This window comes from Odontesthes bonariensis, chromosome 19, assembly GCF_027942865.1.
Source record: "Odontesthes bonariensis isolate fOdoBon6 chromosome 19, fOdoBon6.hap1, whole genome shotgun sequence".
Taxonomy (NCBI): Eukaryota; Metazoa; Chordata; class Actinopteri; order Atheriniformes; family Atherinopsidae; genus Odontesthes; species Odontesthes bonariensis.
In genome coordinates, this window is record NC_134524.1 from 20,302,329 (window position 1) to 20,316,251 (window position 13,923).

The 13,923-nt window shown below is 42.4% G+C and overlaps 1 protein-coding gene across 1 annotated transcript in view; it reads left to right on the forward strand.

Moving 5' to 3' along the window:
- The first annotated feature begins 1,189 nt into the window (after positions 1–1,189).
- arhgef40 (Rho guanine nucleotide exchange factor (GEF) 40) overlaps positions 1,190–13,923 on the forward strand; it is a 53,147-nt gene continuing 40,413 nt past the window's right edge. Inside the window, exons 1-3 of the mRNA XM_075450855.1 lie at positions 1,190–1,448; positions 12,069–12,158; positions 12,673–12,780. Coding sequence (XP_075306970.1) covers positions 1,446–1,448; positions 12,069–12,158; positions 12,673–12,780 — 201 coding nt within the window. The 5' untranslated portion in view covers positions 1,190–1,445. The remainder of the gene's footprint in view (positions 1,449–12,068; positions 12,159–12,672; positions 12,781–13,923) is intronic.

The window sequence follows — 13,923 nt, forward strand, 5'->3', positions numbered from 1 at the left end:
TAGATAAACACCCGTACACTCATTCAGATGTCATAGAGGATGTAATACAGTACAAAGACGTTAACAAGTCATCTTTGAGTCATCAATTGCGACCAGGTAAGATAAACAGCTAGCTAGCCCTCTCCATAGCACTGCCTGAAACGTATATGTTATAGGGTTAGCACGAATAGCTAAACCTATCAACTATCGTCTGTGACAGGCACTGATGAAAACTGTGGTTTAGATTGGTGTATTTATTTAAAATGATTAGGGAAAGTGAGTAAAATGTAACAAATGATATCGCTGGTGTTTAACATTTTAGTGGGACAGATCCCTTTTACTGGGTAGTCTAGGTAGATGTAAAATAACGAGTGACTTCAGGCGAACCCCGCTCCCGTCGCGGACACTGATATTACTCATAAGAAAACGAAATTATCCCAAATTATTTCAATACAAATGTGTGGTTGTAATAATCGTGAATATATGTTGACAAAAGCCAAATATATGTTCCCCTGAAATGCAGAAATAGTAACGCACAATGTTTTAGATAAGTAACTTCAATCTGACTACTAGTTTTGAAATAGTAGTTGCGTTAGACTATTCGTTACTGAAAAAAGTAGTCCGACTACAGTAACGCGTTACCGGCATCACTGATTGTGGGTAAACGCTCTACATACTGTCTGATCGATGAGTATGCAGTATGGAAGTATGCAGTTTGCAAGTATGTAGTATGCTGAACTTGTTGGTGCTATTTGTTTCATAATGTGTCCACAATGATGCGAAACCTCCTCTCTCTCAACATTGACATTTTTAGAGAACACTGGAAAATGTGCAGAAATAGCTTCTTTTTTTTTTCAAGCTGTTTACATTTGACTGCCTCGGTCCTTTTTATGAGATCAAGCTAAATTACAGATTGGCTTAACCGTCTCCTCCTGAGAGTGAGCCTAAATAATGTGGAGCTGCACAAACACAGACCCGCAATAAAACTTCAGAGGCTTCTTTGGAGTTGCAGATTGGGTGGGGTAACGGTTTTCATTGTCTATTCATTTAAGTAAGTCGAGGGAGGGAAAAAAAATTGGAAAGTTTGAGAGTGGAGCGGGACTGTAGCGCTTCTGTTAGGTGAGAGGGGGGAAGGACAGGGGAGGGAGGTGGGAGTGTGTTGGAGAGAGAGAGAGAGGAGGGCAAAAGAAAAAAAGAGAAATGCAGCTTGGTCATTCCCAGGCTGGGAAATACAGCAGAGACTGTGGAGGAGAAGAGGAACACTGTATTTGTTTCTTTTGAACACGCTGCAGTCTTTAAGAAAGGGGGAAGATTTGGAGTGGGGGGGGGGGTAAAAAAAGAATCGCACGGAGGAGGCAATGAAGGCCGATTAGAAGTGAGAGAGGAGAAACTTTTGCGGAGAATGTGGAGAGGAAGCGGAGCCAGGAAAGGAGCCGAGGACTATGTAGGAATTCCTGACTGAAGTCATGGTAAGTCTGAAGTTTTTTAGGCCATGTTTGTGTGGAATATGCTGAAGAAAGAGTGGGGAGAGCCACTGCTGTTGGTCAGTCAGTGAGAACAAAACTTTTCCTCAGGGCGCACTTAGTTCTTGTCTCCACTAAAATGATTTTTACGATCTGAATTCATCAACACCCTGAGAGGACTCATTTACAGCAATACAATGTAACTTCTCAAAAAGCCCACTATGGAGCTCCCCCTACAGGCTTGGAGGTAATGTACGGTTACACTGTCGTAAATACAACACCCTTTCGCTTTCACGTTTCACGTTTGTTGACGAACCGGCGAGGAGTCAGAAGGTGCAAGCTATGTCGACCGAGAAGTTAAGAGTAATCAAATGTACCTGGGAGCGTGAGAGGGCTCTATTTGTTTTTGCGGTAGGTGTGCCAGAAAGCAAGTCGAAGTACTTCCGCTCAGCTCCTGGGCCGCCACCGGGCCGCTCCAGCAAAGTTACATAGCGCAGTTTTTCCAACTCAGATCCCCGAAGGGCATAGGAGACAGGCCAATCGTAATATTAAAACTCATTCTAGCCGCACAAATTTTTTCAAGCTGTTATTTTAAGGTACAAATGTTACATAGTATTGCTTTAATATACTCCACTCTCTCATATCTCACAGAGTTCTTGCGTTAGGTTTGGGAAGACGTTTACTCAGCAGTTATTCCTCTCAGCCAGCGACGTTGTAAAAACCCAACAGGCTCTAAATTACCAGAGAGTTTCAGTTGTGTGACGTTGGTTGATTTCTTTTGTGGTTGACTCGCAGAGGGAAGCAAAAGAGCCTCTCTTGGGAGTTGGCTAACAATCCCCCACCCACTTATGGTCTGACCAGTGACACACAGAGGCTGAGGGATGGAAGACACATGCAAATATGTGTGAACATAAATTAGTTTCAGAGAAAAAAACAAAAACAAAATGAGGACCGAAAGATTAACATCCCGCTCCAGCTTCTGTGTGTTGTGCAGGGTGGAGCAGTTTGGCAGGGAGCGGAAGAGAGAAAGCCGAGAGAAAGGGAGAGCTGGAAAAGGGAAGAGGAGAATAAAAGAGGAGGGTAGGGTTACTTTTTTCATTTTAGGGGACTTGGACGGCTGCAGCGGTGGTTTCGGTGATGCTGCATTTTCCACATCGGATCAGGGAGAAAAAGGGGAAAGAGAGAAGGAAAAAAAAAGAGAAACTGGGAACAAGGGATGGCATGGACTTAAGGGAGGGAAGAACATGTGCTGCACAGTTTCAGCTCCCTCGGTGCCCAGTTGGGAAAGTTTAGAATGGAAAACAGTAACAGATGTAGTCTCAAGAGTCACAGCAAAGTCACAAAAAGGAGAGAAACGGGGCTTTTCCTCTTCAAACGGGCTCAAGTTAACACTTTTATTGAGCATGGTGACTTCACTGGACGAATGTTTGAGCACAAACCTGCTATGGTTGCTGTGCACATAGGTGTTAAAATGCACCCGGCAAGCAGTTACGCACACACTCGCACACTGAAGCAAAAACAAAAAAGAGTCATGAACACAACGGCAAGTCCTTTGCCAAGAATATGTGGCAGAGGGTATTTCCATGCCCACCGTCTGGAAAGATTTTGAAACTAAAAGGATGTACCAATTCGAGAGTCTAGCCGGGGAACAGTGTGAAGAAAATGAGAGCAAACACTTTTGCCCGCAGGGGTAGAGATAACAGGCCAGACAGGATCAGAATCACAACGTCAATCACAGGAATGGTGCTTTAATGGGGTTTCCTGTGATTGTCCAGAGCCTCTGACACGCACAGTGCATGCAGAGCGAGGATGGCCACCGCTCAGATCAGCAGCTTTGCAGCTTGTGGAAATTGAAGAATAATAGACTTTTGACTCCTCAGTTCCCTTATGTGGAGCATTTTTTAGCAAGTTTCAGCTCATTGTTATCACCCGATCACTTGTGCTGTTACGGCTCAGCCTCTCCATTATTGCAGGGTGGAATGCCATGATATTCAATTCATTTTTTTATTTTTTTATTTATATAGCGCCAAATACAACAAATGTCATCTCAAGGCACTTAGATAGTAAGTCCAATTCAAGCCAATTGGAATTCAATTAATTAATAATAATCATAATTCATAAAATAATCCAATTCGTTCATATAGAGCCAATTCAAAAACAATTTCCTAGCTAAGAAAACCAACAGATTGCACTGAAAACTTTTTGTTTTTCGGTCCAATCTCCCGGCCTGAGCGGCGTGCCTGAGGCGACTGTGGAGAGAAACGACTCCCTTTTAACAGGAAGAAACCTCTGGCAGAACCAGACTCAGGAAGGGTGGCCATCCGCCTCGACCAGCTGGGGTTTGAGAAGACAGAAAGGGGGGGGGGGGGCGCAGCGGCGGCGTCACTGTAACACCATGATAGGGACCCACTGCATGGGATGTCTGCTCAACACCAAACAACAGTTAGCATTTAAGCAAAGTGGATTTCCCCCGAAGGAGTTTTAAGAGAACGTCACGTCAACGAGGCGAGTGAAATCATTCGGTTAGAGAACAACGTGCACTCAAATTTAGTCGTGGGAATGCATTCTAAATAAATCAGCACGTGGGAAACATATGAGGAGAAACAAACCGTTGTGCCATTATCATTTGTGAAGATGTCACAGACAGTAAGTCACTGTTTTGGTTTGGATTAGGCAGGTACACCCCTTGTTAGGTTTTGGCATTAAACGCTTGGTGAGGTTTCCTAGCTCACTGGGTGATTTGTCCTGTCCCATCTGGAGAAGATACAAATGTGGAGCTGGCACGAAGGAAACCTTCATTCGAGACATGATAGTTTGACAGTCCTGCTATGGGGCCCCAACACATTGTCCAATTCGTATTCATCGGCTCATATAAAATCACATTTTTCTTTTTCTTCATTTCTCTGTTTGCAAAACCATAACTTGAAGAGGACATCCTAGATATGCTTTGATGGAGGGATGTCACAACTTCAGAACATTTTAAGCTGATACCTCTAACATGGATCAGGTTAATACCAGAAAAAATTGAAAAAAGAAAACAACACAAAAACAACACGACTGATGTGACAAAACAACAATCTCTGACGCTGACGGGGTGGGGGTGTCATTACTTGATTGCTCGTATCTTGCATCTTTGAAATGCGTCATTGCGACGCTGACATATGGCTGGGTCTTTGTCACAAAACTGGTGCGCGAAGTGCAACGATTTTATAGGTAAATTGTCGTAAGCTTTGAACTTGCTTTGACCGATGATGACTGATGGGACAGGTGAGGAAGTTTACTGCTTTTCGACCAAAAGTTCCCACTTTTGCAAGGGGGTAACACTTGTTAGATGTACATTGTTTCATGTAAGAGACATTCATTGCTGCTTTCTTATGAAAACAAACAGCAACGACTGCCATTTGTATGCACTTGTGGATCTTACGACAGTATTTTTTCCTTTCTATCTGGTTTTGATATGACGCCCGTTTGTTCAAGCATAGTTAAAACTCAAAAATGCAAGAAGGCTAATAAGCTTTCCATCCATATTTCCGACAAGTCCTTCAACAGAAACGATCGTATGGGTCGTTTGTTCATGCCTCTCATATGACTCATGACGGCGTCCTGTAAAGTACCTCCTCGACAAGCGGCAGAGGGGAACTACGACTCGTTTGAGCATTTCCTCATCATAGCAGACCTCAAGTCTTTCATTTAAGAAGTCGCAAGAGTCCTCATCTTTCCCCATACTGTAAATGTCCCATCAATAACACGCCAACATTTTATTAAAAACTTTTTGCCTGTCCCTGGTTTTGTTTGGATAATACCATTATTTGGTTAGGTTTAGGAAACATTCGTGGTTAGGGTTAGGTTGCTCTCACGACCGCTAAAGGGTGCATGTTTTTCAAAAACACAATTGTTAGTCGTATCTAATGATATCAACAAACGCCGCATGAGCCCCTTATGTGGAGAAGGACAGTCTCCATATTTTACTTTGAGCAGTGGTCGCTGGAGATTGGCTACTCCCTCAAAGGTCAGCTTGGGTCAAAGTGAAAAAGATGTGAACTTTCAGCACACACCAGCTCTGCTCAGTGAACCACAGACACATAGGGGGGATTTGTAAGAGTGCACCATGCACACAATTATACGGAGGCCCAGGAAAAAGCTGTTTTTTCCATGGTAACGTGAATATGCTTTGAAGCTTATAATTCAAGTCGTGTCCCACACAAGTAAGATGAATAAATGTGACTGCCGTGATCACATTTAAATTTCTCATTGTCTATGTTGCAAATTATGCAAATCAGAGGCTGAGGAAGTATTAAGATCTAAGCTGGATTTGACTCTGTCCAGCAAGCACTTTGCAGTCTGAAAGCATCCGCAGAAACATCCAGGAAGGCCTACTGTGGGCTAGGTTCTGTTAGGTTATGCAGGCTGATTTAAGAAAGGAAATCTGCGTCAAGCCTCCCCCTTTTCTTTCTCCTCATCTTCATTTCCCTGCGTCTATGTGTCTCCCCCCTTTTTTATGTTTCTCCCCCTCTCCTCTCCTCTGCTCTTCGACTCTTTTCTCTCTTTCGCTGTCAGCATCTCTCATTTTCCTACTAATCATGTCATCCTGTATCAGTTCCACATTCTGCAAAGTCCTCTCAGCTCCACTGTTTTTCCTCACTTTCTGTGTCCTTCGTGTACATCTGGTTTCCATCATGGTTGCCGCCGCTCTTGTTTCCCATCGATCTCTCCCACTGGTCAGCCTCCTCCTCCTCTTTCTTCTCTCTTTCCCTCTTTCTGTCTGAGCTCCCCCTTCTCTGCAAATCTGTCTGGTTTTCTCAATGTCTCTCCGTCTTGTTTTGTTTTTTTTTCTTCTTCCTTATTGTTTTTACTCATCAGACTTCAGACTTTTTTTTTCTCGACATCTCTCTGTTGTTCTCCCCTTTGCCGCGCTCCGGTCTGGAAGACGACACTTGCCTTTCCAACTTTAGGCCCTTTACAAGGTAAAAAAGACGGGAATTCTTTTTTTGCAAGAATGGCAGGACCGGTTCTGTTCTGTGTGTCCACATTCATCACACAAACACCAGAGTGCATATACAAGGGCACTATTCACTCAAACTGTAACAAGACAAAGAGGGTAAGTCGTCCCCAATCATTTTAAAGTCTTGGAGACTGGACAGTTATATTTGGAGCCGCTGCCATTGTTGGAATTTTATCACTTCAACAAGATCATATTTGCTAAAAGCAGGTGAGAGCTTGTAAAACCTGCAAAACTCTGTCCACTTACTATGTTAAATTATAGACGTTTGTTTTTTCTAACTGCATGCGGTTTCACATAATTCTCTTTAATATATCCTCCTATTTTTGGCTTTTTAAACAGTGCACAGCTCTTTGGTGAAACCCCCCGAAACTGCAAAGTGTGTTTGAAAGGTATGCGCTAGTTTGAGCATCCTTTCAGAGATCTGTGCTCGTGACCTCATCTTGTCACGGCCATTTGAGCACGCACGGCATGCCTCAGATAAACAATCATGTTTCTGTGTTAGCTGTTTTGTTTGCCACTCTCTCTGAGGATTATCACAGCTCCAGGGACAAACAAAACCTGTCGCTTATCCACGTCACTTTCTTTGAAAATGGGAGCGATGTTGAAGGATTTGAAGCCATACTAGTTCAGAACGATCAGTGATCAGGGTCTGTGTGTGGGCAAAATCACACGAAAGCCAGCCGTATTTTCAAAACTTGGTGGAAAAGTGGATCGTGGAAAAAGGAAGAGCCCATGAGGGCTCAGATTGGGACGCGCTGAGGAAGTGCTTATTTTGGGCTTTATTTGGTTTAATTAGATGACAACGACTTCACAGAAAGATCACTGAGGGACATTAGATATTACTGGAAAGCATGCGTTGCACAAAACCTTGGTCTTTATTCCAGCTTTAATATCCCATTGTGTGACATACAGCCAGAGGTGGGTAGAGTAGCCAAAAATTGTACTCAAGAATTTCAGAATAATATGACTCAAGTAAAAGTAAAAAGTAGGCATCCAAATAATTACTTGAGTAAGAGTAAAAAAGTGCTTGTTGAAGTAAATGTTCAGTAATGTCTGATTTATTTGTTAACACAAGCATTCAATCAGACAGACAAAAATACAAAATAATCATCTTTAGGCAGATTAGAGTTCATCCAATTGATAAAATAAATTAAAATGAATGAATTAATTACAAAATAGCTTAAATTAAGATAATTCAGGTAAATTCAAGTACTTAAATAAAAAATAAAAGAGACTTAGGAAATGTTTAAAGCATATGGAACCTAAAAAACAAACATTTTCCACGGGGGAAACGAATTTAGGAAACTTACCGCTACATGTTTCCTCAAGTTAGATGTTGAGTTTCTGCTGAAATGTGCGTTTGTTTTGGTTGACACAGAAGACACATAATGTAGCTGCTGTTTCTCACTCTTTGTAAGGTAAACATGCTTTCAGTATGAGGCCTCGTCTGTGTTTTCATTTCCATCCGTTGATTCTGACATTTTTCATCTATTTCTTTATTTGTTTGCTACGACTGTAAATTGTAAAGCTAACCCGTCCCGCTGCTGAGATTGATTATGGTCACGTGACCAGACTGCACGGCTGCGTCTGATTGGTGAAACACAGTCAGGTGGTAGATCCTTTGGCGGAAGTCTCTCTCTCTGTCAAAATAAAACATTAAAATGAGGCGAACGCGGGGGGATAAAAATAATGAGGCTTAGAATACCAAAGAGGTAAGAAGAAAAGTAACCAGCTCATTGTAGCCTAATGTAGCAGAGTAAGAGGACAGTTTCTGCTGCACAAATCTACTCAAGTAAAAGTAAAAAGTATAGTGATTTAAAACTACTCCTAGAAGTATAACTTTTACTAACAGAGTAAATGTAACTTGTTACTACCCACCTCTGCATAAAGCAAGTGTACGTTTGCCCAAAGTCACATGAGACACTGTAGACGGTTAAAGCAGAGGCCCCAGTTTTTACAGGAGAGTCGTTCTGTCTGTGAGGAAATCTAATTTAAGGGTAACACAAGTGCTGCTTTGTTTCGAGTGCACAAAAATAAGCTGTTAATGGCAAAAAGTGTTATTACATGCGTTAGAAGCGCTGGCATTGAAGGTAAACAGGGGTAAACATGAACCTTCGTCGTTGTGTTGCGGAGGACTTTGTTTAATTGTATATTATGTAGTGCTTGCACTTTGAAATGGCTTTACAGTTCAATTTGAAGGATAAGAAGCATCCCTCGCTGCTTTCCTTTATTAGCTGTCACTCCCAGTGTTTCTGAATGGTTGTGCTCCCTGTCCCTGACAGAACTTCCACGCTTTTTATGTCAACACCGGTATGTCCCGCTGAAAGTTGTGTGCACAGGCATGTGAACCCAAAGAGAAAAAAACTTGCCGGTGGCATACGATTGTACATGACACGTCCAAACTAAATATTACTGGAGGCTAACTTGTCTGTCCCAAAGGAAACTACACTGAAAGCAGCTACTCTGCCAGTTTCAACATGAACGGATTGATGCTAATACTTTCAAAAAGTTGGTTTCCTCCAAATCTGGCCCATTTGGCCTTTCAGTTAGGTTAAATACAACCAGAGAGGAACAACAGCACATGCTATGTCATTATTTATTAAACAGAAACTAAGCCAAACTCCAGAGGAAGTGTGTGAAAAACTAAATCTACCCTTACTGCTTCTATATGAATTAAGAGAGTAAGTAGCAGCCAGATGCTGCACTTGATTTATTGATCATCAACAGGTGGAGGCACCTCTAAAAAAAAAAAAAAAAGCAGAAGTTTTGTCAGTTTGCTAGTCTGGAGCATTTAGGTGTGTGTTAACACAATGTCAAGGAGGAAAGACACCAGCACTGATCTTAGACAAGCAACTGATGCTGCCCGTCAATCTGGGAAGAGTCGCAGGGCCATTTTCAAACCATTTGGAGTCCACTATTCCTCAGTTCTGAAGATTATTCACAGGTGGAAAACATTTAAGACAGTTGCAATCTCCCCAGGAGTGGATGACCGTGGTGGAGTGGTGATGGTTTGGGCTTCTTTCACAGCCACAGGGCCTGGGCACCTTGCAGTCATTTAGCCGACCGTGAACTGACCGCTTAAAACCTGACGGAAACCGGGTCGTACAAGAGGACAGCGATCGCAAGCACAGCAGTAAATCTACAACAGAATGGCTGCAAATGAAAGAATCAGTGTTTTGCAATGAATAAATATAAAGGTGTAAATACCCGCCAACCTCAATTAACAGTAGCAACGTTGTAAAGAAGAGTGGGACAAAATATATTTTTTTTTAAAAAGTGAGAGACTCGTACTGTCAAACTTCTAGTTATTAGCTACTAAATGACACACTGTAACATGTATTGTATTGTTATTCATTTGAGGTTATATTTACCCAATTTCAAGACTTTATTAGTAATTTTTTCCCCGTTTTCTCTGGTTTTGTTTATTTAAAAAAAAAAATGACCTGATGCATAAAACCGTGGAATTGACGGAGGTTGTCAACCTTTTTTACATAACTGCATGTAACAAATATGTAGTATTTGATTTTGAGAAGGTCCATGAAGCCAGATGGAGTCAAATTGCAGAGTTGCCAAAGTTGAAAGTATGGCTGCTTTTGCAAAGACACAACCGAAGTGCTAATTTCTTTCAACATGCGCAGTCAGTCCGAACATGCTTAAACAGTTGAATCTTGCAGAAAACACCCCAAGAAGGCATTGAAAGAACATCAGAGGGTGTTCGCTGTCGCATTTTTAATTAAATGACGTGTTGCATTAGTGTAAGTCTTAGGGGATACTTTAAAAAGGCTTTAGTCTGAGAGGAAGTTCCTGCTGGCTCACCTTGCAATCCCATGAACCCCCTGCTGAGCTTTTTCTCCACTCAGTACGCTCCATCAGTGAGCCAGAAGGCTGTGTAAACTTCTTTTACTCCCTTTTATACTGTTTACAATATGTTCTTTGTCAGACTGTTATTCACCAGTGCCTATGCGCAAAATGCGCCTTCTGCCGTTCACAAAAACACTACTATGAGCGTATCTTCCAGTCTGGAGCGGTGGAATGAAAAGAATCATTGCCTCACCAACTTTAATTGCCCCCAAAAAGGAAGAAACGCTTCACAAAAACGCATGTATATTTTTAACTTTTGTTTTTCTCTTCAGGATCAAGTGTACCGAAATTAGGATTTCGTGTGTGTGCTTCCCGCAAAAAAAAAAAAAAAAAGTCTTGTGGGTTTATGGTGGTTTTGTTCACTGAAAGTCAAAGGAACAACCTAACCTCTGAGCGCTCTGCCTCTGGAAAACTAAGCCGTGTTGTTCGGCAACATTCACGGAGTCACGTCGTTTTGTTACTTTCCAAGTTTCCAAGTAGAGCTCTCGTCAAAACTCTCTGTTACTTTGGAAAGATCAATCTGAGCCCCCCGGGCGTCAGTCCACTGTTGAGGCTATTCGCTTTGCAGCCAAGAGGATAGGTAGGAAACAGAGCCCATGATCTGTGGCGAGTGACTGAGCAACCTCAGCAGAACAGGTCTGAAGACGGAGTCATATATTCTCCTCTTCGATTTCAGGAAAAAAGGCCGTCAGTAACCACCGTCCACCCTGTTTCCAAGTACCAAAGATGAGGAATCTCTTCTTTCTATTATTCGGATTTGGGTCAAAGACAATTCCAAAGACGACGTGACATTTGCTTAAACCCTTAAAACCTAACTTTGTTTAATCTGTTTCTTTTTCAGAGCACAGAGAAGTTAGCAGCCAAAAAAACAAACAGCAGCTTGTTTGAAATACTTTCCTGTTTGCAGTGCTCATTCTGTCCTCCTATGTGGCTAACCCCAACTCTCTTCTGTACCCAAAGAAAACAAACAAAACAAAACAAAAAAAATTCGTTTTTAATACTGTTGAACCCAGTTCTTCTACCATGAAAGCCCCGACACCACCTCCAGCTCATCCATTCCTGGCTCTCTCAGCTCTAGCCGCTCACTTCTTTTTCCATGCACTGCCTCAAGTTTTTAGTTTTTTTTTCATTTTTGGTCTTCACTGATTGTTGTCAGTCTATCCCCCTCGGTTGCTGTAGTTATACCGCACAGCATGCCGAGGAATCCAGCTGTAATTGTTGTCAGATGACACCCAGAGAGCCGGATGGAGGTAAAGCATTGGAGGTGAGAAAAAACTGGAGATGAATTGGGGGGGAAAAAGAGGGCAATGAGGATGAAACTGAGAACAAGAGGGAGAGACGCCGATGGAAGGTCTGAGGGGAAATGTGGAGAGAGAGAGAAAAGTTGGAGGTTGCCATGCCAACGGGCCGTGTAGAAAAATAAACACTCTTCACTGCGTTCTCTACTCTGTCACCCTCCACCTCACAGGCTCGCCCAGTGTTATGATGTGCGTGTGCATGCAGCTGCGCACTCATGTGTGCATATTAGGGAGTTCACACACTCTTTTGTTCGGGGGGCTCGTGGATTCGCTGGCCCCTTGGAGGAAATGTTTGACACTCCCCAGACCATAAAACAGGAAGTCGAAAGTGGAGTGCGTATTTGTATGCGTGTGTGTCAGCAAAAAGAGAGACAAGCCGGCTGTTAAACACAAACACAGACGTTAGGGTTGAATCAGTGTCCGGCTATGGATTAACCCTTTCTCCCCCATCTTTGCCTCTCTCAGGGTTCGGAGGCAATGGAGGACTGTGTGCAGGGGGCGCTCTCATCACTTTATCCTCCTTTTGAGAGCACGGCACCGCCCCTCCTCTCCCAGGTATACCTCACAAGCACCCACAAATGTCTTTTCTGCCACACTTCTTTGCGAAACTAAACACAATTACGGTGATGTTATGGCCAGATAACATGGGCTCCCTGAGATATAAACCATAGCTGGAGGCCAACACAAACAAAACTCAGGCATGTGGTCAATTATGACCAAACCCTTTTCCTAAAGTGACTTGAAATGACCTGTTTCACCCAACACTGCCCGTCATTTCTGCTTTTTGAGTCACAGCATTTCAGCCAGACAAAATGAGGCAGCCCTGTGATTTTCTTGCTCTGTCAGATTGCATGGTGTCTGGGCTGAAGAAACCCTCCCACTCTTGGGCAAATGAAAATTCTTTCAGTAAAAAAAATGCATGCAACATCTCGTCTCTGACAACGGCTGCTTTTAGTGCACGACAGGCTGGTGTTCTGTAAATGAAAAGCTGTATTATCAAATCGGAAAATGTTTTGGATACCAGTGCGGTTCATTCAAGGTTTTCCCTGGTCCTGCATTGTTTCTCCAGGTCTTCTCAGTCTTGGAGTCAACCTATCAACACGACAGTCTTCGCTACCTCTTGGACTACTTTGTACCTGCCAAGCACCTCTTGCACAAACTCCAGCAGCATGCCTGCGTGAGTTCCAGACTGCAAACACACTGCCGATGAGAACACACACATAGCTGTCTAATCAGAAGCAGAATCAGCTGTCACATGCGAGAAGTATACTGTGGGAAATTTTAGCTGCTTTGGTGAAAGTGAGTGCGATGGCAGAAGGGTTTCTAAGCCCTTCAAGCAACCAGTCCAAGTTAAGTTTTAAGTCGGTCAAGACAATTCAAGCCTGAACTTTTATGCCAAGCCCAAGGTAGTTAGATCTTGAGTTATTGGCGTAAGATTTGAGGTCATTTTAGACAAATTCAAGTCGACATTTACGTTTTGCTTGGAAGGCTTACCTTCAAGCGAAGCTCAATTCAACAGAGACTAATCTTATATTCAGTCAAGTTCTGAGCGAAAAGCAGTTCTTAGATTGTTGTTCCTGTGAAGTCCCAAAGGGCAGAACAATGGGAGACCATTAATTATTCAAAATGTGTACCTTAGTTGTTCAACTTCTAGTCCTGTCAAAGGACAAGCACATGGATAGAATGTAAGTGAGCTAACTGGGCATAGACAAGGGGCCAAAGGGTTTGGGTAGACCCTGCTCCTGACCTTTTGTTTCAAGTCAAAAGAAGGAAAACGATCAAAGAGATGCAAATGGACTCAACAGAAAACTACTTAAGATTACCAAGAGAGTTTAATATGAGCACGAAGAGGCACAAAATAACTACAAATAAAAAGAAAATGATAGCAAAGACATGCAAACAGACAAAAGACAGAAATCAAATAAAAGGTTCAATTAAAGTAAGATATTAAAACAGTTCCAGAAAAGCCAAAAACAAAAAAAACTTCAGAGAGAGCCAGAAAGAAAAGATTATAAAAAGACAAAAATGCCTCTATGTTAGAGAAGGTAAAGGAGCGGATGAGATGTTATTGACACCAAAGCCATTATCGATTCTGCTTATCGATCCAATTATTTATCCATTCCCATATTGATTCTTGATCCCAATTTCTATGTGAACACAAGTACACCAGAAGGTCTTTAAAGGATAAGACCGTTTTTTTGACATTGGGCCCTTGATTTCACATTATAACATGATGTTCTACTCACCCCTGCTTGTTGTTGGTCATTTGGAGTTGTTCCGAAGATATTCGAGAGGCGTCTGGCTGCTCTCTTGAGATATT